A 27,547-nucleotide genomic window follows, 5' to 3' on the forward strand; every position below is an offset into this window, starting at 1 on the left:
TGCCTGAGTATAAGAACAACTCAGAATGGTGTAATTTGGGTCATAAATGGGCCTGATTTTTTTAAAGCATTTAAAAAAGACTTTATATTCTAAAAGGAGAACATATTCAATAAAATTTTAGAAATCAAATTTTGGAGAAGTAAGCCTCAATACTAAAGGACATCCTGTAGCCTAAGATGTGGAAACAGTTGATATAAAGTGTGTATTTATGTAAGTCAATTTTTTATCACTCTAATAGAAGAAAACATTTCTCGTAACTCGAGTTAGGAAATTATTATACATTTTTATATCTCTTTATATAAAAAGTTACAAGTAGCAAGCATATGACACAAAGAAATGGAAGAGTTACAGCAGTATTCAAGAATGCATGCTTTTTACAATGTGTCTAATAAAAAGGATATTTTCCCAACTCAAATATCCAATACTGACATGCAGGGTAATTTCTCAAACTGTCAATTCAATCCTATTGCTAAGTGCTTAATCAAAAAACATTTCTACTGAAGGGTATGAATGGTAAAATACCTGATTTCAAAAACTATTTCTGAAACTCGGTATCTTCCTTTGATATAAAACAAAAAGGAAATTGGGGGTATACAGGAAAGACCAAAAAAAAAAGATTTTTCTTATTGCAATCTAGTAATTTTACTCTTTACTTTTGGCTGCATTTAATCATAATACAGCAACAGATGTTTATAGTCCATAAAACCTCTAGCTGGTGTCTCCATGGTCCATATTTTCACTTTTCGCTGTAGCGTGTTCAAAATCACTCAGGAACGCACTATTCTCAATCAGTCTATATAACAAAAACAATGTACATGTAACACAAAGTTCATCCAAAATTGTGTTTTTTCACATATCACACAATGTACAATTATCTAACAAAGACATAAAACAACATAGAAACAAAGTGAAACTGACAGTAAAAGTAAAGTTGGGAGAGTCTTAATCAGGAACTAATTTCTTCTTCAAGTTTCCAGTAAATCTCAAAATGTATTTAAAAACTAAGGAGCACTTGGTGGCCAGCAACCAAATTACGAAATGAACATATCATTGTGCAGCGGGGATGTCTTGCCGAAGGAATAACAAATGTCTGTAATTCTTAAGTTTGGATAAAGGCAGTGGAATGAATTTAGTAATATGTCCACTTTTCACAATTCACTATAGAATTTTCTTTTCACAGTCCCCATGTTTGTATAAATAGTTCTTCTCTGAAAATAAAACACAGTTAAAACATTTTCTCCCAATGAAAAATGCATACAAACACACCAATTTATCAAGGTAATATAGAGCATGGAAATGCATTCACCTAATTTAAGAATAGTTGATAGGCTTGAAGAGTTTTGAAGAGATTAACTGTCAAGCAAATTCAATTGGAGCCAAATTAGTCTAATCTATATATAGACTTATCAAGTCGTAAAAGTAAAGCCATTATGATATTCGATGACAAAATAGATGTACACATAGACAACTGTTATTTATGGAACATTTTACATTATCAAGCATTCAAATTTTATATAATAAAATTTGACATAACATACTGCATTTAATTTTGATGAAATAAGTTACATAGTCATGCAAAAAGTAAGAGTGTACAAATTCTAAAGGTACCACCAAATACTTAGTGTATGAGTTTTGGGTAAGATATTGCCAAATTAAAGCAATAAAATTATTCCCAGTTTTATATATTGACCTCAGTTATATTGAGACAATATTCTATTTTTTTTATTATGAAAACCTTGGGTTTCTTCTGGTATTTCTTTGAAGACTTCATTAATTTTTGTATCTTTACCTTAAAACACGTAAAATTTAACTTATTAATTGGACATCATTTTTAATGACATTGTAGTACAATGCTTGATGGTAAGAATATTAACATTTATTTTAAAGATATATTTACTAAAAAGCATCTCTCCATCAGCATTGAATCCATTATGTTTCTAATTATAAAATGTTATGAAACACATAGCTCAAGAAATAGTGATTAAATAGCAGATTCTCTAAAAAACTACAAGACAATTGCAACAAAACAAAACAACAGAATACAACAAAGGGAGAGAAGGAACTGAGGGCATTTGCTTACCTTGAATTTCCTTTTTAGACCCTAGTTGTGTTGTATTCAGATTCATGTTTGCTTAGAGACCCAATGAGGCAGAACCTGGAATGTTATGGCTATTTCATTCAACAAAGTAATATTTGCACAAAAATAAATATGCATACCAATATTTACTTAAAAGCATTCTTAAAAATTCATAAACTGTGGAAATAGATTTTTTCCATCAGCATGCAAAAATATTAAATTGACTTAAAATACTTTAGGTTTTGAGGACATAGAATGAACTGAGAAAGTATGTACACTTATGAAACCAACTAAATGCTAGTAAACATGCAAAACAAAATATAAGTAGATTAGATTGGGGGATTTAAAATAAAATTTTTCTAAATTTAAATTTTCTTTCCTCAAAGCTTTTACTAATTTTAGGGCTAATTAATACAATACAGATAATAGTGTCTTTATATTAAAAGGAAAATGTTTCTATTAATCTTTGCTATATTTAAATATAAATGTTTAGTATTTCAGCATACTATGCTATCATATGCAATTTGTAATGTAAGTATTACATGATATATGGAAAAAAAGTTTTTCACTTTCATACCAAAAATATAATACATTATATTGCAAAATATGTTATTTTTACATTAAAATTATTCAACAAGATGGGTTAACCATCTTGGTAAGGCGATTATTTCCAAAAATCATTTCATATTGTAAAATATAAATATTGATTGGAGCAACATTCATGACCATGTGGAAGCAAATGAGAAATATAAATTTTTAATATAAATTAAAACCATAATTTTTGTAGAAGTAAATACTGTATATGTATAGAAATAAATGAAATGTCTTTGGTTTGTGTGTGCTCACACAAATACACATACGTACATATATGGGATTTAGGAAAAGTATGGATAGCACTGGAAAGGAAAAAGTTGAGACACTATGGTTTAAATCATTAATAAAAAGAGAAACTGAAATATGAAGACAAAATGGAACACAATATTCTGGGAGCATTTCAGTCCTCAGGTTATAGTCGTCATCAAAAAATCTATTGATACTGACCGCTGAACGGCTTTATCATGTCGGGACAGCCTGTGACTTGTGGTCGGCACCTCCTCAATCTCGTCAATGTCACAGGCATCTGCAGTATCTTGCGAGTAGTTGTGTTTCATGACGAGGATGTTTCTTCTGTTCATGGGCGGGATGAGGGGTTTGACGGGCTGTGGGGGCATCTCTGTCAAGACAGAAGCATCTCTTGTGCTGAGGTTGCTGCGGCTGCCTTTTGCACTGGACAGCTGTGATCCACAGTGATGGTCGTGAACGCATTTGGAAGAGGACCTCCGCAGTTTATGGTAGTTTTCAAAATCATCTGCCACGTCTGCAAAGTCAGCGGTAGCTCCTGTCCCTCTGAGAGTGCATAACTCATAGTGAGGAGGTTCAAACACCTCCTGGAAAACTGTCTGGTCAAAGTCCGATTTCCTTTGGACATATTTTTTACGAGGCTGTTTGATCTGCACAATGACAGAAATGATAATAAGGATGATCACAATGCAGGAAGTCACTCCAATGACAGTCCCACTGGTGTTGGTCAGCTGGTCCAGCAGGCTGGCTTTCCTCTTTTCTACAGGTTGAGGAGAGTGAAAACAACAAACAAAACAAGAAACAACCCACCACGCATTAATATGGTAGTCAAAGCATATATTGAGAACTTTAAAATGAAATAGGCTGAGTATAGAGTTTTTATAGGCTTAAAGTCAAATAAACAAATCTTTAAAAATAAAAAGTTTCACTTTTCACAAAGGCTTTATCTTCTAGCCTTAGAAACAGCCCTCCCGTCACCCAGCATCCCTATTTCAAACATAAATATGTTTGCAGAAGGTCTTATAAGATCTTTAGCATGACATTTGGGAAGGAACTGGTAATGTTAAAACCATTAAATTCTTTATCTTCTCATAGGTGTAAGAAAACCTCTAAACTCCACTATTGGGGAAATGAATATACTTATATTGTTCTGATTTTATTCTTGATGTGGATAACTGAAATCAAAGTAACAGCAATATTCTGATACCAAAAGATAATTAAACTTCATGAGAGGCTTCTGGAACGGTGGTCTGAGGGCTTCTGTGGGCCTTTTCCCCAAAGAAACAACCATAACTGGTAAAAAGTATTGAAAAATAAAAGCCCAATCATTTAAAGTTTCTGGAAATTGTCCTAATGGCATACAGTAAATAGAGGTACAAGAAAATCTACTAAATTTCTTTAAGAACAGTGAGAGTCTGTGGCCTTTTAGCTCCCAGAACCCCAGTTCATCATGATGGAAACTCTACTTAGGGAGGTTTCAGATAACACAGGCTTCCCCCTCCTACAGCTCCCAGTCTAGAGCTACAGTATCTCCCCAGGGGAGCAAGCCACCAGCATTTCTCAATGCCCCCCTCAGATCCATACTGCAGATGCTCTATTCCAGGCAGGAATGACTCAGATGTCAGGGGCTCCCTTCCTCCTCCCAACCCCCACTGGTATGAGAGAAGATCTACACCAGGTGCAGCAGGCTGAGAATGCTTGGCCACAATCACACTTGCCCCAGCTCACTCATAGAGTGGAACTGCCTGGAAAGGCAAGCTGAGAAAACCGGATGTTACCAGCTTCACCCAGTGCCCTATTCATAAAGCAGGAGTGTTACTCTAAGAGAGTAAGTGGGTCACTTTGACCACACTCTCTTTATCCAAAGCAGTAATGCAGAAGTTTTGCCCAGGAAGAGAGGCAGGCCACAAAAACAGAGAGCACTATAGCTTTCCCTAAAGGAAATTACTTTATTTGGAACAGAGCGTGGAGAAGTTCAAGCCTAAGGAAATCTCAAAAACAAGGGAAAGTTTCTGGTAAGCAATTAAGAGGAGGCTGTTAGCTTTTTAGTAGCAACAAGCCAAACCTTAGAACAGCTAGAATTTTAACATAATAAACCGGGAAAGTAACAGCTAAGAAGAGCATTCCTTGTTTGCAACAAGCCAAAAGGCTGGACTCAAAAACTACCCCTGCAAAGAAATTGAATCTAATTGGATCAGACTATAGAACAATTTATGCTCCTGGGCATTGTCAAAAAGAATAGAGCAATCATCTGGCAATTAGTGGAGACTAACAGCTGGGTGTGATACCAACGGAGCCAGACAGCTAAACAGAGAGAACAGGGAAAGAGACAGGGAAAGAGTTTCACTAAACAGTGGTCTCCTGAGGGTGACAGTAAGCATGCCCAAAGCCATGGTCTTCATGGAGCAACATCAGGGACAGACTCACTGAAATAGGCCAGCAAAGTCTATACTTATAAACAAGTAAACAAGAAAACAATAAGCCCTGGGGAGGGAGGAATCGGTATCCAGAGTTGTTACAATATATTATCTAATACATCCGGTTTTCAGCAAAATATTACAAGGAATTTAAAGAAACAGGAAAATACAATTCATATACAGAAAAAAAAAAGGAGGAAAAGAAAGTGCCTTTGAGAGGGCCAGATATCAGACTTAGGAGACAAAGATTTCGAAGCAGCTATTATAAATAAGTTCAAGAAACCTATTTATAAGTTTCCAAGTATGTTTCCCCCCAGCCTGGAATTGCCATAGCACCAGCTCCAGATGGGAGTGGAATAAAGGAATGCAGATGCTCAGGAAGCCCAGGCTTCTCAAGGCACAGGAACAGGTGTGAGTGTAGGTAAGTGCCAGACCCTGTCAGCAGGTGAATGGGCACACAGGAGAGGGAGTGGCAACAGCAAAGGAAAGTATGATTAAAGAATTAAAGACAAATATGAGGATAATGCCTCACCAGAGAATATCAGTAAAAAAATAGAAATTATAAAGAAGAAAATATAGAGTTAAATAGTACAATCACTGAAATGAAGATTTCACTAGAGTGAGTACATTTCAGCTGGAAGAAGAAAGCATCAGCAAACTGGAAACAAGATAAATGAAAATTATGCAATCTGAAAAGGGCGACGATCCTCAGAAAACTGAGGCAAACCTGATATCAAATGCACCAACATGATGTAACGGGAATATAAGAAGGGGAGGACAGTGAGAAAGTAACAGGAAAATGTTTAAAAAATAATAATAAATGCTAAAAACTTCCCAAATTTGATGAAGAAATTCACATCCAAGAATTTAAACAAACTCCAAGTAAGATAAATGCAGAGATCCACACTCTGACATATAATATTAAAAATGCTGGAAGACAAAGAGAAAATCTTGAAAGAAGTAAGAGAAAAATAACCACATAGACAGGAACTCCAATCAGATTAACAGCTGATTTACCATCAGAAATTATGGAAACCAGAAGGCAGAGGATGACATATTCAAAATGCTGCAGAAAAAGATGGAACAGAAACTATCAATCAAAAACCTAATATCCAGCACAACTAACTTTAAAAAATGAGAATGGAATAAAGACATTTCCAATAAACAAAAATAAACATAATTTAATACTGAAAGACCTGCCTTAAAATAAATATTGAAAAAAATTTAGGGGATTGAAAGCAAGTAACTCCAGACAGTAATTCAAATCCATGTGAAAAAATTAAAATTACAATAAATTAAGCATGAAAACAAATGTTGCCAATAAAGGCAATTATGTAAATAATTACAAAAGACAGTATAGTTGCATGTTTCTTATGCATTCTTCCCTTAACTTTTTTAAAAAGCAATATTATATGTATAAAATTTTGTTGCGCCTATAGCTTATAGAAATGTAATATATTTGGTATTAACAGTACAAATGAGGTGGGAGGAAAACTGTACAGGAGTAAGGAAATGACATCAGATGATAATGTGAATCCACAAAAACAAGTGAAAAGAATCAGAAATGGTAAATAATAAGGATTATATAATGAACTATATTAATATATACTTTCTCTCCTTTCTTCTCTCAACTTCGAAAGACATAAATTTATCTAAAGTAATAACTATAGCAATATATTCTTGGATTTTTTACATACATGGACATAATATGCATGATATAATAATACTTATCTAGGAGATAATAATACCTATAAAGTAATAGGTAAAAAGGAAGAGAGACTAGAGCTATATAGGAATAATATTTCTATATCTCACTGGAATTAAATTAGTGTAAATCTGAAATATATTTTGAGAAGTTAGGCTCTAGCCATAAAGCAACTACTAAGAAAAAAACTCAAAAAGTACACCAAAAAAAATCACTGAAGGAGTTAAAATGTTACACTAGAATATATTCACTTATTGAAGAAGAGACCAATAAAGGAAGAAAAAATGAACAAAAAATACACGAGACATGTGGGAAACAGAAAGTAAAATGGCAGATGTAAACTCAACTCTATCAATACCAGAATTAAATATGAATGGGTTAAAGAATCCAATGAAAAGGCAGCGATTTTCAGAATGGATCAAAAAATAAGAGCCAGCTATATGCTATCTACAGAAGACAGATTTTATGTTCAAAGATACGGATAGACTGAAAGCAAAAGGATGGAAAAAAGATTGAGAATGCAAACCACAATCATAAGAAAGCTAGAGTGGACAGGTTAACATCAGACAAAGTATACTTTAAGGCAAAAAAAAGTTACTAAAAATAGGAAGATAGTTTTATAACAATCAATAAAAGCATCAATCCATCAGAAAGATATAATATTTTTAAACACGTGTGGACCTAACAAAAGCTTATAGAATTGAAGAAAGAATCAGACAACTCAGCCATAATAATTGGATAATTCAATAGACACTTTTAGTAATGGATAAAACATGGTAGAAAATAAAAAATAGAAACAGAAGATTTGAACAATGTTATAAAACTACTTCTATAACAATCCACCTAACAACAGCAAAATGCAATTTTTTTCAAGGGCACATTTCTTTAGGATACACCATGCCTAGCCATACATACGCTAGGCCATAAAACTAACTCCAATAAATTAAACATGATTGAAATCATCATGAAAAGTATGTTCTCCTATCACAAGACTGAATTAGAAATCAGAATAGCAGTTTTGCCATCTGGAAAAGGTGAACATGGGAGTTCATAATGGACCTCCATTCAGGTTTTCTTGATTACTGTCTCATGTCAAATATTCCTTATATATGTAGGAACAAATCCACATTAGTAAACAAAGATGCTTGTGAGTACTAATCATTAACAGTGCTGTATTAAGATTCTTCACAAAATATTTGATTTCCATCCATTCCAAAGTGGTTCCTTGGACACAAACTAATCATTGCCCACATCCCACCATCAAAATACTTGACACAGGATCTGCCTTTCTTCCTGACCTTATGAACCAGGGCTACTGTGGCAATGCCTCTCGTCTTCTGCCCACAGAAGACATTGTGATGGATAATATTGGACTTCAAGTATGGAAGAGTTACTTACCTGTTCCTTTTCCTTTGCATATTGGCTGATATTGAATCTGAACAAAAAAGTTTATCTGACACTTTCAACTTAACTAAAACACGCCACATTAAAAACCAAACCAAGGATTGCTGTCTATTTAAACAGATCTTTGTGTACAGGCTACAGAAGGGACTGGTGGTGTTGGAAGCTATTTTCACTGGAAAGGAAGGAAAGCATTTTGGTAGCAAAATTGAAGTTGAGTTAAGTGGCTGGAGGTACATGAAAGCACAACTGTTCCTCCAATACACTTATCTCTAGAGTACGTGCACAATGTCCAATGAAAACAAACTGCAATAAGTGAGAGGTGCAGCCACAGATTAAGGGGTACCACGTCTGATGGGAAACAATGCACTGCACTGAAAGCCCCAATTCACTTTCCATGGCTCTGCAGGCTCGAATAAGGAGATATCTTTTTTTTTTTTTCCTCATGGCAGACGGTTTATTTTTTTAAGACATAAGACTAGTTTATTTATTTATTTTATGATTTTATTGAGATCACATTGGTTTATAACATTCTGTAAATTTCAGATGTACATCATTATATTTTGGATTCTGTATAGACTGCATCTTGTTCACCATCCAATAGTCTAGTTTCCATCCGTCACCATACATATGCACTCCTTTAACCCTTTTGCCCACCCCATCTCCTAGAAAATGTCTTTAACGAGCATTCAAATGTTAATGATAGTCCACTGTGCATTAATACTGAGGAAACAGCGGAGCAAAAGCAAAGAAAAAGGCTTACAATCTATGATGACACACACAAGAAGTTCATAAAAGCCACTCTACAGTCTATTTTTAAGACTGTCTGATACATATAAACATTGGAATAAACTTATTCCCACTCCACAGGCAGAGGGATTTTGCAAATTTCAAGGACTCATCATTACCTTTACAATGATTTTCATCCCAAGGATACACACAGTTCTGAAGTCCATTGCAGACCAGTGTATTGTTAATACACATGTTACTGTGGCAGAAGAATGTATTGCCTTCACAGGGAGCTAAAACAAGAAGAAAAAGACAAAGAGAAAATGTTATAACTCATGTTCAGTATTAAATCTCTCATATTACAAATCTAAAAACAAAAAGATGAGAGTGACAATTTGCCATCAAACTGAGGTAAATGATCCCACATTCCATTCTCGGAAGTGTTGCCATGGTGGTAATTATTTCTTGTGTTACTAATAGAGCCAGCATTCCTCTAAATGTGCTCAGCTAGGGGGTGGGAGTAGTTCCATCATAAAAATGAAGTATATTATCCATAAGAGTCGTTTTTTGCTTGCTTGGTTCATTCATTTAGCAAAACTTAAGTGCCTACCATATGCGTAACAGTATGCTTCACACTGAAATTCTGTATGTGTAAATTTAGTTGTACTGTGCAAAAATACTTAATTGAAATACTGAAATAATTTTGAAAAGTATATGCTTATAAAATACTAATGAGGAAGATATATATTAAATGAAACCCTATAACATTATTTAAGCATATAAAAAAAACAAAGAATGTCACAGAGATTCAGAACAGGGGGAAATTAATCCTGAACAACCTAAGAAAAGTATATGTTATTTAACTTATTTGTGATGATGAAATTAGCCTACTTGGCATGTATTTCACATGTTCTAGTAACTTTAGGTACAACGGTCCATGATCTCCAGATTATGATTCCATTTAGGGTGCTGGAAGGTAAAAGAAGAACTCCAAGAAGGTATACAATTTTGCTATACAAATATGAGAAATAGTGAAGAGTTAAAAATAGCAAAGTACGATGTTAGATATGATTTTAATATTAAGAAAAAGATTTCTTTCATCATCAGATTAATAGGATATTTAAAATAATCAGTCTTTAGAGTAATATGCATTAGGGATTATAGTTTCTAGACAGTGCTTTAAAGCCAGTCTTTGTTTTTACCTTTGTAATCATCCCACATATCTCATAAAATGTAATTTTAGTGTTTATTTTGTTCAATAATAGTTCCATGACTTTTTTAAGGACAGCCATTCTAGAAAGACATATTAGATAAAAAACACATAATTTACAGTGGTTAATCAATCAGTAAAGATTTATTAATGATCGATATTATCAAAACACTGCAGTCATGGTATAATGAATTTTTCACCTTCGAAACTATATATTGCAGACATTTTAGAAAGTTACCTTCTTTAAATGTAGTTGCACTATTAATCAAAATTGTCAGCAAAATGCTTTGCATAAGGCAACTTAGTCTATTGTAATGATTCTAGGGGAATCTTCCAAAAAGACCCAAAACACTCAGGTCTTGAAAATCAAAGTATGGCAAAGATACAGCTAAGTCAAGCAAAGTGAGTCTTTCTGGCTCTCCACGCCCTTTCCCTCTGCCCACCTCCCCAGAAGAACAGTTTCTTCTTCCTTTCATCTGGTTTGACTTTAGGTCCCTGATTAAAGAGTAAAAAAGATGTAACAGTCATTTTGGAAAAAAAAGTATTAAAGAGTAGAAAATATACAGTAGTCATTTTGAAAAGTATCATGCTTAACATTTTATTGGGCTAGTGATTTGTTAAGCGTCGTATAAACCTTTTATAATGTAAAATTTAATGATCCGATATATAATTGCAAAAATCCGCTTTTTAGTAAGGAACTAAATTTGAATTTCTGTCGTCAACCATAATGGCTTTTGCAGAACTGATATGGTCTGTTAAGCAGATAATGAATGTTGTCAAAATGTGTACACAGAACAAAAAAGAGTTTTCTGCAAACAGATTAGAATGGCTGCAAAATGCTTTATTAAAAAATTTAAAAAACACTTAATACCTAATAAATTTTAGTGGTTTTGAAAGTACAGTTATCCATTAAGTAAATAATACCTTTAAAAGAGCATAAGTATTTGTCGATCTTCCAGAATAAGTTGGAAAAATTATTATAATTACTATTAAATAGGATAGGTTAGTTAAAAACAATTAAATACATAAGTAAAAATAATATTGCACTCCGCAATTGAGTGAAGTACAATAGTTATATTGCTAAGAGCACAGAGATTTGAATTCCAAATTCTCCAAATGTGATTCTGTTTCTGAATTTGCTGCTTAGTATTCATGAAAATGTCTTATAAACTATCAATCAATGTGCCAGTATCAGTTATCATTAAACATTGGCAGTTTGGGTGGGAATGTACCAGATAATCCAGGACTGTCAATAAATCACATTCCCGACAGATATCTCTTGATACCAAATAATCCTGCAAATATTCCAGTTAACTGAAATCATCCTCCTCGCCCTTTTTTTTTTAATTATTCCAGGTACGATTCTGTATCTCTTCTCCCTTATTTTTGCTAATATTTATAGAATTGCTAGGCAAACAACAGACAAAACAGAAACAAACAAGCAAATCTTGCAACGACTAAGAAACAAATGTATAACAACTTATACTCCTTGAATAAAAATACATTTTGTTGCATAGACGCTAAAAATAAAATATATTGGATTCTGAATTTTCTTGATAGTGTATGTCTTTAATATTTTAACATTTCCAGGCTTGTAGGAAATATTCAACAGATTTTTTAATTGATTAATATTACTGAGCAAAAGTTTAACTCTGCCCAGGCTGCATACCTGAGTATCCTGGAGAATGGAAGACTTCACAGGTGTGTTTATTGATGGAGAATGAACCTTCAATGTCATGGTCTTCAAATACAGCATATATTGTGATATTCCCAGAAACTAAACTTCAGCAGCAGTTTTTTGGCTCTCAATATTGCTGAGAAAGCACATATTCTACCAATTTGTAGAGGACTTATTCTACTTAGAAATTCATATGCCTTGTCAAAACCCATTGCCTCTCAAAAAGCAGCCCCCTTATTTCCCAAAGTTATCTAGAAGAAACTCAAAGTTAAGGTTTACTTATAATAAAGTGGCAGCTAAGGAAGCAATACGCAAAGTTCAGAGCACCTCATGTGGGCAGTTTCCATGAGCAGCAGAATCTACCTGTTTCTGAAACTAGGTCTTCTGTTGTTTTCAGAAGAGCAAATATAGCTTCACATTGATGTTAAAAACAAAGTACATAGAAGGAACTACGTACTTGCCGCTGCTCTTTGTCTCTGAACTACTTTAAAGTATATTTAGACATGATGACCACAGCTATTGCAACCTCACTTCCTTGGAAGGGTTCATCAAAAATCACTATTTTATTATCCAGATCTAATGCTAAGTGTTTCTTTTAAGGAAAAGAACAAAAATTGAAGATAGTGAAATACTTTAGTCAGCCAAAAGAATGCCATATGTGTAAGCACAGACTTGCTCTTGATTTAAATCATTCAGGTAATACACAAGATGGAGATTATAACACTGCAGTATCAGTCTTCCCCACTGTCCCCTCCTCCCTCATGCGCTAGTACATATGCGTTTGTGCAAAGCGTTCTTTTTTGGCTGTGTAAGAGACTGGGCATGACAGTGAAGCTTAGACAGTGCTTCTCCAGACAGTTTGTCCTGGGAATGCAGAGTCCTGGCAGCACCAGAGAGGGCAGAGCTGCATCTCGGGCTATGAGGAGTGATAATCCTGAAGCACAGATCGCATGTTCCATGAACGCTTACTCAGTTACCACATGTGTAAAATGGAGATAAAGACAGTACTTACCTAAATGATTTAACCATACAAAGACTGTAGGATAGTGCCAGCTGTGTGGATGCAAGCATTACAGCTGTGATTGTAGATTGTTCTAGAAGGAGAGTAGTGCACAGGGGCTGCAGAGTCAAATGTCAGAGGTTGAAACCTACAGCCACCACTTCTAAATTGTGTGACCTTGAGCAAGTTTTACTCAAATTTTTCCGGTTTCAGTTTATACCTATATACTGGGGATAATCTTAACTACCACATAAAGTTGTCGTGAGAATTAAATGTGATAAACTTTAAAAAACCATAACACAGATATTGTCATATGGTATATGATAAATAAATGTTAACTGTTTTTGAACTACTACAATTACAAAAAAAGTTACAATGTTTAGGATATATAGGATATAAAAGTTAAGTGACTTGCTATTAAATTTCCTAATTTGTAAAGTGAGGATTGTCATTCACAGGTCTCTTGTTAACGCTAAATGAGAAGGCAAATTTGAAAGAACAGAGCAGAGACTTCGTATATAACAGTGTGCAATAAATGCTGTCTAAAGAGATGAGTTATACGTAGAAGTGTTTACTTTCTCATGGAACAAAAAAAGCATAGTTAGGCTTTAGATAGTACACTATTATAATAAAAATAATACAATTAAATGGGTTTCAATACACAGATCTATTAACTATTATATCTAGGGGTAATACTTAGTAAGCAGCAACTCATGGGAACCCACCAATCAGAACCGACAGACGCTGGCCAGTATGATATACCAGTGCATTCACCACGCCTGTATGTACCACCTCTATAACAGCCCAGTTTATACCCACTTGTAAGAAATTAGATAATAGTAATGTGTAATGAAACATCTTTTTTTATCAAAAATGTCTGGGGGAATATTTACTTTAATAATTTTCCTAGCATACATTTCTCCAAGCCAATATGCTAGAACACCAATCATTCATTTCACAAAAATTCAATCCCAAGGGCTAAACTGACAAATCCCTTCTAGGATTCAAGAAGTGGTTTTAAATTAATTCTGATTTTACATAAAGTAACACAATGACACGCAATACAAATAATTAATTTTACAACTTGTGGAAATCAAGGTTTTTATCCTCTTTCTCTGCTGAAAGTAATTATATGAATTTAGTAATATATTTAATGTGAAGACAAAATCAATAATGCACCGGAGACCTGTAGCTCCAAGCTCTTTGATTCTACGTTGCTGACTATTTATGTGTAAAAAGAAAAAACGTAGTCTATAACCAGTCTCCATTTTGTATAGCCAAGTACACAAGAAACACACCTTTTTAAGATATGTCCAGAACTTTCCTGAAACTAAGATGTCCTAAGTTATTTTAATATCTTGGGGAGTATATTCCTTTGCTATATCCACTCCCACTGTAAAATATCATTCAAGTTCAATTCTAAAAAAGAAACAGAAAACAGAATTCATGCATGTTAACTTCAATGGCAAATGCAGATTTTAACATGAGTTTGTACTACTTTATAGGAGCAGGGTTTAGATGTATAAGATAGTTGTGATATTCCTTTGTTCACAGGATCACAAGACCATCAAGATAACATGCATTTTCTAACACCAACTTGTAAAAAGCGGTATTCAGGTTCCCTCTTGGAAAGCCGAGACAAGCAGCGTGTAGAAGAGAATAGGTCTTGGTATTTAGGCTCCAATATAAAGTCCAGGAATGTTTTTCTGAAGTTTTTAGTGACCTTATAAAATTGAGCCTTGAACCAAACCGACAACATGGTCCTACAACTGTAGTAAAAAATTTTCAGAACAGAGAAGCAGAATACGCACATGCAGATTTTGAGGTTATCTACAGGTACTTGAAGTCCAATTTTAAAATTCCAATTGAAAATACCTTAAGTGAACACTTTTCCAAATATTTCATAATAAATTCTTTGGAAACACAAAATTTAAAGTAACATTTTGCTCTGGCAAGGAAGAAGTGTACTGTGGACTGAGACTGAGAAATACCGTGTGCTCCTATATGTCACCCTTTTGGTAATTTTCAGGGCCTTGTTCAGAGAAGTCACACACCCAAGAAGCCTGTTTAACTTTTTTCTTTCTTTCTTCTTCTTTTTTTTTTTTTTTGACGAGGAAGATTGGCCCTGGGCTAACATCCATGCCCGTCTTCCTCTATTACATATGTGGGACACCTGCCACATCATGACTCAATAAGTGGCGTGGGATCTGAACCCGCAAACCCCAGGCCCCCAAGGCGGAACACAAGAACTTAACCACTCCACCACCAGGCCGACCCCTGTTTAACTTTGTTTAATCTAAATGTCTCCACTTTTATTTGTTTGCCACTTAGACAAAACAAAATAAAAAACAAAAACTTGGGAAGTGTTGCACCAGTGTTCAAAAATCATTATAGATATAGAATTGTTAGTTCTTAAAGGAATATATAATAGTATGGGAAATTATTAAGGCATAAAATTGGATGAAAAATGAGGATACAAATTATTTTAAATTATAAAGCCTCACACATAAACATACGTATGGAAAATTTTACTAGAAATACTAAGCCAAAATGTTAACAATGGATATTTCTAGGATATTCAAAAGTTATATTTAGCTTTTACTGAGAAATTTTCCATATATACATATACAAATAAAAGTATGCATATATACATATGTGGACATATACCTACGTATATACATATATTTACCACTAGGTGGCGGGCTTGCACCATACTGCCATGAAACAGCAGTTCAATTCGTCATGATGCTTAAATCATAAATGCATCTGAGACCAACAACGTTTATACCTCTGTACTGCTGGTTCTTAAGAAATAAAAACGTTATCAGGAGATAATCAAAAGATTTTGAGCATATTTGAATGAGGTAAGGGAGGACAAGAAAAAGAATGGCAGCCATAACACTCAACATAAAGGAAGTTTCATTTAAAATTTTAATAAAGAATCATAAAACACATATGTTGTAATGTTAAAATTCTAATCATAGATGTACCACCATTATTAATTACTGTGTCACATGTTTATAAATATCGTTCCGATTCAGTAATTAAAAGGTTTTTAATTTATAATTGCTATTTTAATGCTAAAGTCATTAACGATCTCATTCTAACTATTAGGGTTATCCCCCGCCCCTTCTTTTTAAATCCAGAAATCCTCTAAATACTACTTAGGAAATAGTAAAACAAACTAGAAATAAAAACTGGCAGACTTTTCTCTGAAATATTGATATTTCAAATACCTGTACTTTATGGTTAATAAAACTATTATTGGTAGATTAATTCAAAGTCAAAGAACATCACCAAGAAAATTTGGAAATAGAAGTGATGCTTGATCCTATTTTCCTTTAAAAATCATTATAGTATCTAAGTAACTGCTTGGAGTTTAAGGTCGGATCTTTCCCCTCAAGTCTCCCAGCTCCCGACGCAAATCTCGTTCTCTCTACACACATTCCCCTTGCTTCCCCCAAATTTTTCCCTTTTAATTTTAGTTTGTCAAAAGCTCACCTGCTGTGTGCTGGCCTGCGTCGGCACAGCCTTACACATACACACACACGTGCACACTCACACACACTCACTCCTTTGGGTCTTCAGCCTCTGCTCTTTATTATTCTCCGTTTCTTTCCCAGTCTTAAATTGGATCTTAAATTGGAATGGAAATGGTCGCAGAAATGTGTGGACCAGCGGCGGGATGAGAAAATGGATCGCTCGGAGGACACTTACATGTCCCTGCTTCATTTCCCGAATTCAACTTTTATCAGCCTCGAGGACATTGATTTACTAAAACTTTCTGACACTCAGGATGCTCTAGAGTCTATCACTTTCTTTGCCTGAGAGATGGAAATAAAGCTTAAATTCATTATAAATATGCAAATGTGATAAATATCTACATTATATATTTAGGTATTCAATTCATACTCAATAGCAAAATCTAGCATACTTGAAAACTCAGATACTTTTATTCAATAACAATTTTGATCAATTCAGGTGACAAAAACAATTCTCCCCCTGCCTTCTCAGACCGTGTAGTCAGGCTCCTGGGGCCATTGGAGGTCCCTTCTCTTCTCTGTCCACAGCCTTTTCCTGGGGGATCTCGATCAGATTCAGAGTCTCTGACACTGGTTTCTTGTGGTCTCACGCTTCCAGCTCTGATTCCTGTCTGAAATCCAGATCTACACCACATATTCGAATTTCTCCATAACATCTCCACGTGAAATTCTAATTACCGCCCCAAACGGCTGGATGGGCTCACAGAAGATCACCCTCCTCCTCTTAACCACTCCTTCCTCACCACAATGCTGCCCCCGCACCCACACACGCATTCCTGACATTAATATGAGGCACAGCTATCCCCATCCTCTCAGCTGTTCAGGCTAAAGGCTCAGGATCATTCTTGACTCCTTTCTCCCGACACCCAGACCAAACTGGCCTTCAGTTGTGTCAGTTCTGTTTCCACTCTGAGCTCCTGGTAACGTCTCCATTGGTACAGCTGAGCCAAAGCCGCCTTTCACCAACTGGTCTCCTACAGGGATCCATGGGCACAGCGGCCAGAGGAACCATGGTCATTTTTGTGTGTAAATCAGAACGTGTTTCACTCCTGTTTAAAACACTCCAAAACCTTCCTGATAAAGTTAGATTAAATCCCCAATTCCTAAATACCCTTTCTGCTTGCCCAAAATCTTTACCTAACTTCCTCCTGAACTCTCGTATCACCCACCACAACCCCAGGGCACTCATATCCGAATCCTCCACCACGCTACCCCATGTTGTTTTTTTTTCCCACAGCACTTATTAAGATGAGTTCATCCTCTTTAATTAACTCGCCTGTACATTGTTCACCTCCTGTTATAAGAATGTGAGAGAAGGGAGTTACTCTGTCCACGACTCTATCGCTGGGGCTTAGAACAACACATGCCATTTTGTAGGTGCTTAATAAGTGCTTGTCCACTGACTGGATACCAGAACAAAAATTCTTTAAGCAGTAAAACGAATATGACATGACATCTTCTCATTAAATTCTGACAATGATTTTAATTTCTGAGGAATAGCTAAACTTTTCTCAATGAATTTGATGGAAGAAAATGTCTACAACATCAGAGATCTCAATTGTGAGTAAGCATCTCAGGAAGGTTTCAAAGACTTCAAAAACTAGATTCAAAAAATGGATAGCTTTTGCTGCTAAGGATCGTTTTTAATCATGGTGTTCTAATTACAGAAAAAGAAAATGTAAAAAAATTAAATATATTTGGCCATCAGCATTGCCCCCAAAACAAATGTTTTGTTTTGTTTTTCCCAAAATAAATGGAAAATGTTCCCCTGCCACCACACTTCAAACTTAAAATGGCCCTTTGGCTACATAATTAGAGAAGATGACATTTTATTTGAAAGATGCTGACCAGATTTGAGGCCAGAAATAGATTTTTGTCTCTTCTCTCCATCTCCTTTATCATCTTCATATATTTTTTAAAAGATCAATATCTGCTTTGAAAACTCTATGTTCCAATGTGACTTAGTTATCGACCAAAATATCCAGTATTATTGAGTAAGACATATTTTAATATTTTTTAATACAAGAAATTCTGTGCACAAATTTCAATTTAATCCCACTCACATTTATTAGATCCTCCCCTAATCTTTCTGCTAGAATTGCATATTCCTACTGTTCCAAAAGACATCATATTAAGAAAAGAGAAACATTTTCATGAGAAAATTATATTCCATGGTAGACTATTTCTTTCTGCAAGTAGGGCATGAACCACATCATGATTTATGCATCTATTTGATTCCAGGAAATTATCACCAATTTTTATACTATGATTATGTCTGCCTTGGGTCAGCTATACAATGATTTATGCATTGTATGCAATTAGCCATGACTACAATTACAATAAGGAGGCTGTTATGTTTCTTTGGGGTCTGCACTCTGATTATTATTAGGACTTGGATACGTGGCCCAGCGTTTGTTTTCATGACTGATGCACACATATCTGCAACAGTTGGTTAGTTTAGACACTCTGTTGTGTTCAAGTTACTATATTTAGTTTCATTGTCGAACATGCCAACTCCCAAAAGGGGAAATTGCAGTAAATAAAGATTAGAGTGGAGAATAAATTGAACACCATAACCTCAAGCTTGTGATTCAGCTAGTTCAAAGGCTAACTATTCAGAATAATAATTTTCTGCCTTCATGCAACAAACATATACTGTCTATTTTTAGTGATAGACATAAACTACAGTAGCTATAAAGCCAAAATCAAAGAGGTCAATATATATTATCCCCAAGGATCCTATCAAAAATTACAACGAATTTGCTGCCTTTACTCTTCTCCACATGATCCCCGGCAGACCCACACTTTGAAGACAATATTGATCTAGAACATTCAATGAAAATTCTACAAAATTTTCTAAGTAATTCAACAAATGCACATACAAGTCTAAATTATTTAAATTAAGACAATTGTTTTAGTTTAAAAAATTACTTGAGGAAATTAATTTTAAATCCATCACTCCACTAAACTATATACGTACATGCTTAAATTTTTTTCAATTATTTGAGTTAAATGATCAAGTCAGTAACAAATGTCCATCAACTTCCACGTTAAGATATTTCTGACAGTTGTTTTCTTTATGGTACAACTGGACTCAACCAAATGCTTAAAAACAAGGAGAGAGGGAAGAGGGAGTCCCTGGTGGATTAGACAATTTTATGTCATTGTCCTTTGCTCAAAAGCCTCATTATACATGAAAGTAAGAAACAATTGACTGTAAAAGTTTCCGTATGTTTTTATCCCATTAATAGACAGAGTAGTAGCCACCATCTATTCACCGTTTGCTCTGTTCCAGACACATGCATTTAAAACTTACAGCTGCCCTGTAATGTTTCCTCCATTTTCTGGAAAAGGAATTGAGGCTTTTAAAGTCAAGGTGTTACAGGTAAGAAAGTGGCAGAATTAATTGACTGGCACCACGCGGGTACTCTTACACATTTTCTCTTCCAATTTCAGGTTTTTCAACAACAAAACAATTTTTTTCAAATGACTGACTTGTAATTTCATTTCTGAAAATGTTTAACGTTAATTTCAAAATTCTAAACACAGATATACTTGCCGAAAATTATATATTCATATCTTTATGTTGCATTCCCTTTTTGTGTTTTTTTTCTATAGTAATAAAAATATTTGATTTTTTAATAATTTCTTTATATAGAAGAATATTTAGTCAATAGTAGGTTATGAACTGGACATGTGTTTAGATACGCCATTACTAGCTCGCATTGTGTACTTTTGGTCTTCAAGTCAACTACGTTATTTTTTCATAATTTCAGATGAAGAAGTTATCAGATTAATAAAAACAAACAAGCAAAAACAAAAGAGAAGTATCAAACCTATTGTGGTAAGTGAATAATGGCTCCTAAAGATGTCCACGTTGTAGTTCCCAGAATGTGTGCACGTTACTTTATATGGCAAAAGGGACTTTGCAGATGTGATTAAATTAAGGGTTTCAAGGTGGGGGGATTATTCTGGATTATCCAGATGGGGCCAATGTAATCACAGGGGTGCTTGTAAGAGGGAGGCAGGAGGGCCGAGGGACAGAATATGATACAACAACGAAGTAGAGAGAGATGAGGTGTCTCCTTGCTGGCATTGAAGAAGGAGAAGGAGCTAACGAGCCACAGAACACAAGGAGTACAGCTCTAGAAACTTGGCAGGGGAGGGAACGTCCTTCCCTAAAGACTCCCAAGAGACAGCAGCCTTGTTGACACCACGGTTTCAGCCCAGGGAAACTATTTCTGATAATATATTTGTGTTGTTTTAAGCACTAAATTTGTTGTGGCCGCAATAACTAGTAGTTGATTTCTCAGGGTAATCAGAACCTTGATCTCCCAGCCTCTGTAGTCGTAGCTGTGGCTGCACAATACAGCAATGGGAGGCAGGAAAGGTGGGAAATGGGAAAAGTAAAGAATGAGAACTCTGATGTGCAAGAGCAAAAGTTTTCAACTAGGACACTCACAGCTCGTGTGTCACAATTAGCTGTGAAATGTGCCAAAGCAACATTTTCTAATTATTGCCATCACTTACAATATTAGAGCGAACTCAAAGATTTACTCATACCACTTGGGAGAGAAAAGGCTGACGCTAACTCTAACATCCTAAGGACACTGCAGAAACGTGGGTTTAGCCATCAGCATTTGCCATGCAGCAAATAAGGCACCAGTCGAGTGTGTCCTGCAGGTAAATAGTGGACAAATTTTAGTGTAGACTGTAGTGGTTATTTATCCTAAAAGTACAGGTCATTAGATAGCGATGTGGCATCCTCAGCTGTTGGCATAATTATCACGCCCACCCCCCAAAAAAACTCTGTTGATCAGTTATTATTTTCTGAAATTGTAGATTAATCTTATTTTTCCCAATGTAGAAAATAATGTATATATTCTTGTTTCTTTAGATTTAATAAATCCCTTCAGAAAATCATATCAAAGTTATATTTATTGAATTTAAAAAAATGTTTACCAAAACCATAACTTTTCATTGTAGAAAAATCATAAAATACTGATAATCAAAAAACCTCATCACCTGAAAGTAATCACTATTACTACCTTAATGGAATTGCCTTCTACACATATGTATTACATATATAATAGATACTGTATATTAACTATTTTTCACAGATGTTTACAAGAGTATATTTGTAATGTACATGTGTTTTGTTTACTACTTGATTTTAGAATGTTATTTTTTCACATAGTTCAACGTCAGGAAGTATCAGTCTAACATGTCATCTTAATAGTTAAAAGAATATATGCACGTTCCAAGAACCATTTAAAAACCATTTAAGCAATTTCCATCTTTTAAATGAGTCTACACATACTCATCATTAGTATATACTCTTAGGTTAAATTTTTAGATCAACAAGTGAGACCGTATTTTTGCTTTTTTACCTGTTTTAGAATTTTTATATATAGTGCTAATTTGCCCTTCAGAAAACTTTTACTTTCCTACCAGCATACATACGTTTTCATTTCACCACACCATCTCCAAAACTAAGAATTACATTATTGCTATGTTTTTTAACAATTTGATAGACTACAATGACGTCTCACTCCTACTGGAATTTCCATCTCTCTGTTTACTAATATGTATAGGTGTTTGCTTCCTATACCAACAGGCCACTTATGCTCCTCTGTGAATTAATTTTTCACTGTATTTGCCCCATTTTCTATTGGTATGTTTATACAACTTATTGACTTACACAATTCTTATTCTTCACAGGATAAGAATATTTAACCACTGCCTGTCCTTTATGTTGTCAACTGTTCTCCAGTTCAGCTTTTCCCTTTTTATTTTAATTTTTTCTATTAATACATATCTTAAGTTTTGTATGTTTGTATATAGTGATGTTTTCTCTTATCCATACTGTGTTTTATGTCTACTTTAGACAGATGTGCTAAAATATGACACATATTCAGCAATTTACCCAGCATATTTTATGTATTGTTGATATTGAAACCTATGCCATCTGGTATTTATGCTGCTGTATGATGCACATAGGTAAATATTTCCTTTGTTAATAAAATAGTCTTTTTAAAATACACTAACTCATAATGGTGAGCCATGGAGCTCTATATCAGTAATATATCAATTTACATGTTAGTCTATGTTGTAATTAGTAACATTTCTTCCTCTAGCACATAGAATTTTCTTTCCTTGACGAAATTCATAGTGAATACAATGCCTTTCCCTCTTAGCATTTACCCCAAAATTGTATATGTGTTCGGCCTTGCTTTTTCTAGAGGGAAAACTAAATATTATTGTTGTGAGTTGATTATTATCAACACTTTTTGGTGTATATTCTCAGTGTTACTGAATTACGTGCACTTTTACATTAATCATCAAATCACAATTTATATACTTTTTTCCCTTTGGTATCCATCAAGTTTAGTGTATTGAGAAGATAGATATGACAAGTTTACTTGTATATTACAAAATTAGGAATTTGCACTAGCCAAGACAGAATGCAAATTGGGTACACAAGAGGCAGGTGGCAGGCCAAACCACGTTCCAGACAAGAAAATATTACCAGACTGACCCATGAAATAATAATCACTGTAGCGGAAGGGCGAAGATCCTACTAATATACACAAATGCTAGAGGGGAAAAAAAAACTCTGCAAGAGAACTAGCTTCTTAGAATACAGCATTTCAGTGGATAATTTACTAACGTATATGAGGAAGTTTGTGGTGGGAGTGTGGAACAGAGTACCAGCTATAAATGAACATCTTCTGATATGAGTCACACTCTTGAATTTAATTTGAATGAGTGTGGTAGCACCTTAAGAGGAGCAACCATCTTACTCATCTTTGTGCCATCAGTGCCTGGCTGCTTACATTTTCACTGAAGGAACAGAAGAATGAATGGAGGAATACCAATAAGTATCAAAAAGAAAACTTGTTGATGACTGGCATTAATTATAACATTAGTAGTTAATAAAACATTAGTAGTTACTCAACTTTTAGGGTCAAGCTGATGTTTGGAGTGATTATTTTCCTTATATTGCCTACAATTATATCTTGCCACATCTCCTAAACTATCAAATTTAGGAATAGTAATTTGTACATTAATAAACAATATATTAATTAATACATTTAAGTAGTATATTAAGTAACATATGTAGACTGACATTTGTATTATCTATTGCATTAAAAATCACACATCATTACCACACAAATATGTTTTAGTTTTCTACTGCTGAGGAACAAATGATTGCAAACTTACTGGCTTAAAACAACATCCATTTATTATCTCAGAGTTATGTAGGTCAGAAGTCTGGGTCAGGTGAGTTCTCTCCTTAGGGTCTCACCAGGTTAAAATCAAGGTGGCAGCTGGATTGGGTTCTCATCTAGAGCTCTTATGAGCTCATTCAGGTTGTTAGAAGGAGTCAGAACCTTGGGATTATAGGACTGAGGTTCTTGCTTTCTTGCTGGCCGTCAACAGGGGGACATTCTCAGCCCTAATGGCCACCCCCCATTCTCTGCCACATGGCCCTTTCTATAACATGGCAATGTGTTCCTTTAAGGCCAGCAGGAGTATTTGCTACAGCTTAGACTGTCTCTGACTTCTTCCACCCCTGACCTTTAGACCTTCTTTTAAAAGGGCATAAAGATCATTATCAATATTTTCTGTATATAGTCAGACTAACCAGGATAGTTTTGCTTTTGATTAATTCAAAGTCAATTGATTAGGGATCCTTAACTACTTATTCAAAATCCCTTTTGCCATATAATGTAACATGAACATGGCATGATAGATATTCACAGATTCTTCCTACACTCAAGGGGAGAAATATATAAAAGACTTGTATACCAGAGGGTGAAAATATTGGGGTCATCACAAAATTATGCCTACCATAGTCTACCTGCTGGCCCCCAATGCTTTACTTCCCTTGTAGATGCAAAATACATTCACCCTTTCCCAAAGCTCCCAAGAGTATCCCATTATAGCATTGACTCAAAGTTCAAACTCTAACCATCTAAATGTGGTGCAGATGAAGCTCCTAGGTGAGTCCTTGAAGGGATCTGAACTTGTAGATCCATGTGTAGATCCACGAAATCAAAGAGACAAGCTACCTACCCCAACATTCCCAAGGCACAACAGTGGGACAAGCAAAGGATAATAGTTACAAAGATTCTGGTTAAAAATGGGAGAATAGTGAGTAAACAGGAGTCACTGGTCCATAACAGTTTTGAAATCCAACAGGGTAAATGTTGGATTTTTCTTGATTATGTTTCCGGTTCTAGGAATAATCCTCTGTAGCTATGGACTTTGCCCTCCACAGCTCTTGGTTCTGATGAGTCATCTTTCCTGTCTCATGGAAGATAACGTATGTTTGCAGCTGAGTAGTTTTATCAGTTTGCTTCATGTCATTGGAGTTTTGGGGTGCCAATAACTTCTCCTCATGTGGTTCTCTCTGTCCCTTTCAGTCCAAGCTGACGATGTTTCTGCAGAAATGATTTTCTCAAGAACTTTTTGGGCCTGGCTTGAAATTCACTGGGTTTTGCTCTCTTAGACAAATGCCACACCCATAAATCTCTTCAAGATAGTCTTTTCTCTCTTCTTGGCTCCTGCTGAGATGGCTGAAGGTCATTGCTCTTAATTCTCCTGGAGACCCCCTAGTTTGACTTAGAGGGTCTGTGAGGGACACTGTAACTTCTTGAAAGGGGCTTTTAATCAGAGAGACTGTGATCTTTTGATTTTTCTGATGGTTTAGCAAAGGTTGTACAGTCACACATTCAGCCTTTTCTCTCTGCCACACTTTCAGCAATCATTTCTGACGTCTAACATCTTTGTCACCTGGAGAGGCCAGGAACTTTCAAAATCATCTGGTTCTGATTCCTTTTGGTTTAATAGTTCTTCCTTTAACTATTTCCTCCCTCTTGCATGTTACCATAAGGAGCCAGAGAAACAAGGCTACACCTTCAACACTTCTCTCAGTAATTTACTGAGCTGTATAGCCAATGCTCGTCACTTACAAGCCTGCTTGTCACATCTCTGCAGGACACAATTTCACTAAGCTTTCTGCCACTGCAAGACAAGGATCTCCCTTCCTCCAGTTTCTAATAACACATTCCTCACTTCTAGCTGAGCCCTCACCAGTAGTCCTCCAAGTCCAGATTTCTACCAACCATCAGTCTGAGGAAATTTAGGCTTTTTGAGGAGCATGTACATCATGCTCCTCAAAATTCAACCCACCTATGACCCCTGCCTGATCCCAAAGCTGCTTTCACATTTCAGGTGTTTGTTTCAAAACCAAAATCCGCAGTCATTTTCTATTGCTGTGTAACAGATCACCAAAAATTTAGTATCTTAAAACAATAGCCATTTATTATCACATAATTCCAGCAGCCCGAGCACTGGATCCTCTGCTACTATCTAATGAGGTACCATCAAGGTGTTGGCTGGGGCTGTGGTTTCCATCTGGTTCTCAGGGTGCTCCTCCTAGCTTATTTAAGCTGTTGGCAGAATTCAGTTCCTTACAGTTGTGTGACTAAGGTCCCACTTTCTAGCCGGCTGTCAGCCACGGATGCTCTGAGCTCCCAGAGTCCACCCCTCTAACAGGCAGGCAGTTCACAATCTACCTGTTCACTTTCTTCCTCCAGGCAGCAGTCTCTCTGACTCATGTTTCACTTTATTTTAGAGAGCTCACTGGTTAGGTCAGGTCCACCCAAGATAATCTCTCTTTTGGTAAACTCAAAGTCAATTGATTAAGGGCCTTATTTATATCTGCAAAATAACTTTTGCTGTAGAATGTCAGTTAATCACTGAATGATATCGCAAGCTATTCAGAGGTTCCGCTTATCTCAAGGGGAGGGGGTTATAAGAGGCTTCTACAACAAGAGGTGGGAATCTTTTGATTTATCTCAGAATTCCACAGAAACCTTTAAGTCAATTCCTCTTTGAACTTAAATGTTATTGTATGTATATTTCTTTATTGTAAATAAATCTTTAGTTTGACTCAATAAGCTTTTGTTACAAATTAGTATGAAACTAAATACATTATCTCATTTTAGCAAATTATTGTAAACAATTTCCCCACAACCTTAAAGTGGACAATTTGCTTTTCATCTCTCTTTACTTGCATGTCTGTTTTTAACAGAAGTATGCTGCTCATTAATTGGATATTAAGTGCAAAACTCTAAATGAGAGCAGAAGAGTAGCTAAGATGGAACTTCAGAAATCATAACTAGATATTATTCACGTTATTTATCCATTCTAGTTACTTCAAATTCATGTAGCCCAGAAAAAGATTTGCTCAGAGAATTTGGCAGGTAACTCAATGTGAACAGGCACATTTCACTAATATTTCCATTATGTATATTCCATACTTAAATATACAGTTCTATCATAATTGATTGTGAATTTTCATGTATAATATATAAAGTATACTCAAAATTTAAATTATACTAACTATAATCAAAATTTTTACAAATTTCGATGATTCTTTAGAACAAGATCAGTGACTATAAAAAATGATGCAAATATGTAAAACTATATTATTATAGGCACTCAAATTGAGTAACTAAAATAAAATATAGCACAGTTTCTATAATCAATGTAGGAATTATTCAGTGTATCACTTATTCATCTCAAATTGGATTCATTCTTCTTTATCAACAAGTATGTTTCTAATCTTGTTTTCCCTAATATTTGTTGATTTTGGATCTAAGAAAGCAAATTAATTGCAATGGTTAATAAATCCTACCATTAGTCTTAGGATACATTTAAATGTTAAATGTTGGTTTCTTAAAGAATATAAGCCAAAATTAATACTTAATTTTTGAGGTCTTTTTTGGGGCACCCGTATGTGTGACTTCATTGGATAAATTGTTTAAGAGTAAACTGAGTGTTTTGAGTAATCCAAGTGCAAAGTGCCATTTAGGGTATTAAAAAGACTATAACCTAATTAAATAAGACAGTGCCCATTTGGTAATAATACTGATTT

At 35.0% G+C, this 27,547-nt stretch overlaps 1 protein-coding gene across 2 annotated transcripts in view; it reads right to left on the reverse strand.

Annotated features, from left to right (window-relative positions):
• Nucleotides 1-2,094: 2,094 nt before the first annotated feature.
• Nucleotides 2,095-27,547, reverse strand: part of NETO1 (neuropilin and tolloid like 1) — a 106,517-nt gene continuing 81,064 nt past the window's right edge. For both annotated transcript variants that reach the window (XM_058556616.1, XM_058556614.1), the window contains exons 8-10: nt 9,349-9,462; nt 3,119-3,677; nt 2,095-2,155 (exon numbers count right to left, since the gene is read on the reverse strand). In XM_058556616.1, coding sequence (XP_058412599.1) covers nt 2,095-2,155; nt 3,119-3,677; nt 9,349-9,462 — 734 coding nt within the window. The remainder of the gene's footprint in view (nt 2,156-3,118; nt 3,678-9,348; nt 9,463-27,547) is intronic.

The sequence above is a fragment of the Diceros bicornis genome, chromosome 16, assembly GCF_020826845.1.
Source record: "Diceros bicornis minor isolate mBicDic1 chromosome 16, mDicBic1.mat.cur, whole genome shotgun sequence".
NCBI lineage: Eukaryota > Metazoa > Chordata > Mammalia > Perissodactyla > Rhinocerotidae > Diceros > Diceros bicornis.